Raw genomic sequence first — 1,316 nt, 5'->3', positions numbered from 1 at the left:
ATGGACAAACCCCTTTACAACACCTCATACGTGTTTGTGCTGAATCGCTATAATCTCTCCTCTGAAAATGTCTTTCCTGCATTTCTTTTTGCAACTCTGAGCTACATGATCATACTTTTCTGCAACCTTATTCTGATCCTCACCATTGTACTGAACAAATCTCTGCATCAGCCCGTGTATCTGATCCTGCTGAACCTTCCCATCAACGACCTTATAGGCTCCACGGCACTCTTCCCACAGGCCATTAAAGATATTCTGACAAACAGCAGGACAATGCAATACTCAGCCTGTGTTGCCCAAGCTTTCTTCATCCACATCTATGCAGCAGGCACAGTGTTCATTCTGAGCGCTATGGCATATGATAGATACATTGCTATATGTTGGCCTCTGAAATATAACAGTGTTATGACTTATGCTCACATTATGAGAATAATCACAGTTGTGTGGGTGACTAATTTAGTTATAATAAGTGGGCTTTTTTTACTGCTTTTGCGATTGCCCCGATGCCGATCTGAATTAACACACCCTTACTGTGATAATCCATCTTTGCTGACTCTGGTCTGTGCCAACACAACCATCAATAACATTTATGGGCTTTTCATAGTGGCCTTTACACAAGTGATATCTAATGGGATGATTTTGTACACGTATCTCCAGATTCTTGTTGCGTGCTTCAGATCCAAACGATCAGACACAAAAGCCAAAGCTCTGCAGACGTGTGCCACACATCTAATTGTTTTTCTCCTGCTGGAGTGTCTGGGTCTTTTCACCATCATATCATACAGGATAAAGAACATTTCTCCACATTTGAGGAAGTTCATTGGGGTGTCGACTTTAATTTTCCCCCCAACATTGAATCCAATCATCTATGGACTGAAAACAAAAGAAATTAGAGAAAAAGTCATTCACTTTTTTAGGTATAAAATCCTTTTCAAGCATGCAACAAGCTGAAAGTGTGACACCATTGAATTTGCCTTGCTACCTCATAAATACATCCTTTGATACTTAATCATTTTCTTTTCACTGAGACACCCTGTTATTTTGGCTTTATGTTCATGTAAAATTCAACAAATGTGTTTAACAGAAACTATTGACTAACTGTACAGGTAATGCTAAATAAGTACTGCCACATTTTGATTGTAGGCCTATACCTCATTATTGCATTATTTGTATTATATGATGAATGAAAAGTTATTGCAAATTCACTGTCACATTGTCATTTTCTCCTCACGCTGTTAAACCCAATTAAAATGTTTTTATGAATACATCTTTTTCAGTTTTGTAATGCATATTGTTGTCAGGAATAAGTTAACTGT

The 1,316-nt window shown here is 37.9% G+C and overlaps 1 protein-coding gene across 1 annotated transcript; it reads left to right on the top strand.

Annotated features, from left to right (window-relative positions):
- Positions 1-951, top strand: LOC311019680 (olfactory receptor 52B2-like; the record flags this gene model as incomplete). The annotated part of the gene is made up of 1 exon (XM_084019276.1): positions 1-951. One exon carries the CDS (start codon positions 1-3, stop codon positions 949-951), a length of 951 nt encoding a protein of 316 aa, XP_083875402.1.
- Positions 952-1,316: the final 365 nt, after the last annotated feature.

This window comes from Eutrigla gurnardus (genome assembly GCF_963514095.1).
Source record: "Eutrigla gurnardus genome assembly, chromosome: 10".
NCBI classification, from domain to species: Eukaryota; Metazoa; Chordata; class Actinopteri; order Perciformes; family Triglidae; genus Eutrigla; species Eutrigla gurnardus.
The sequence above is the reverse complement of the archived record's forward strand: the minus strand, read 5'-3'. Positions and strand labels throughout refer to the sequence as shown.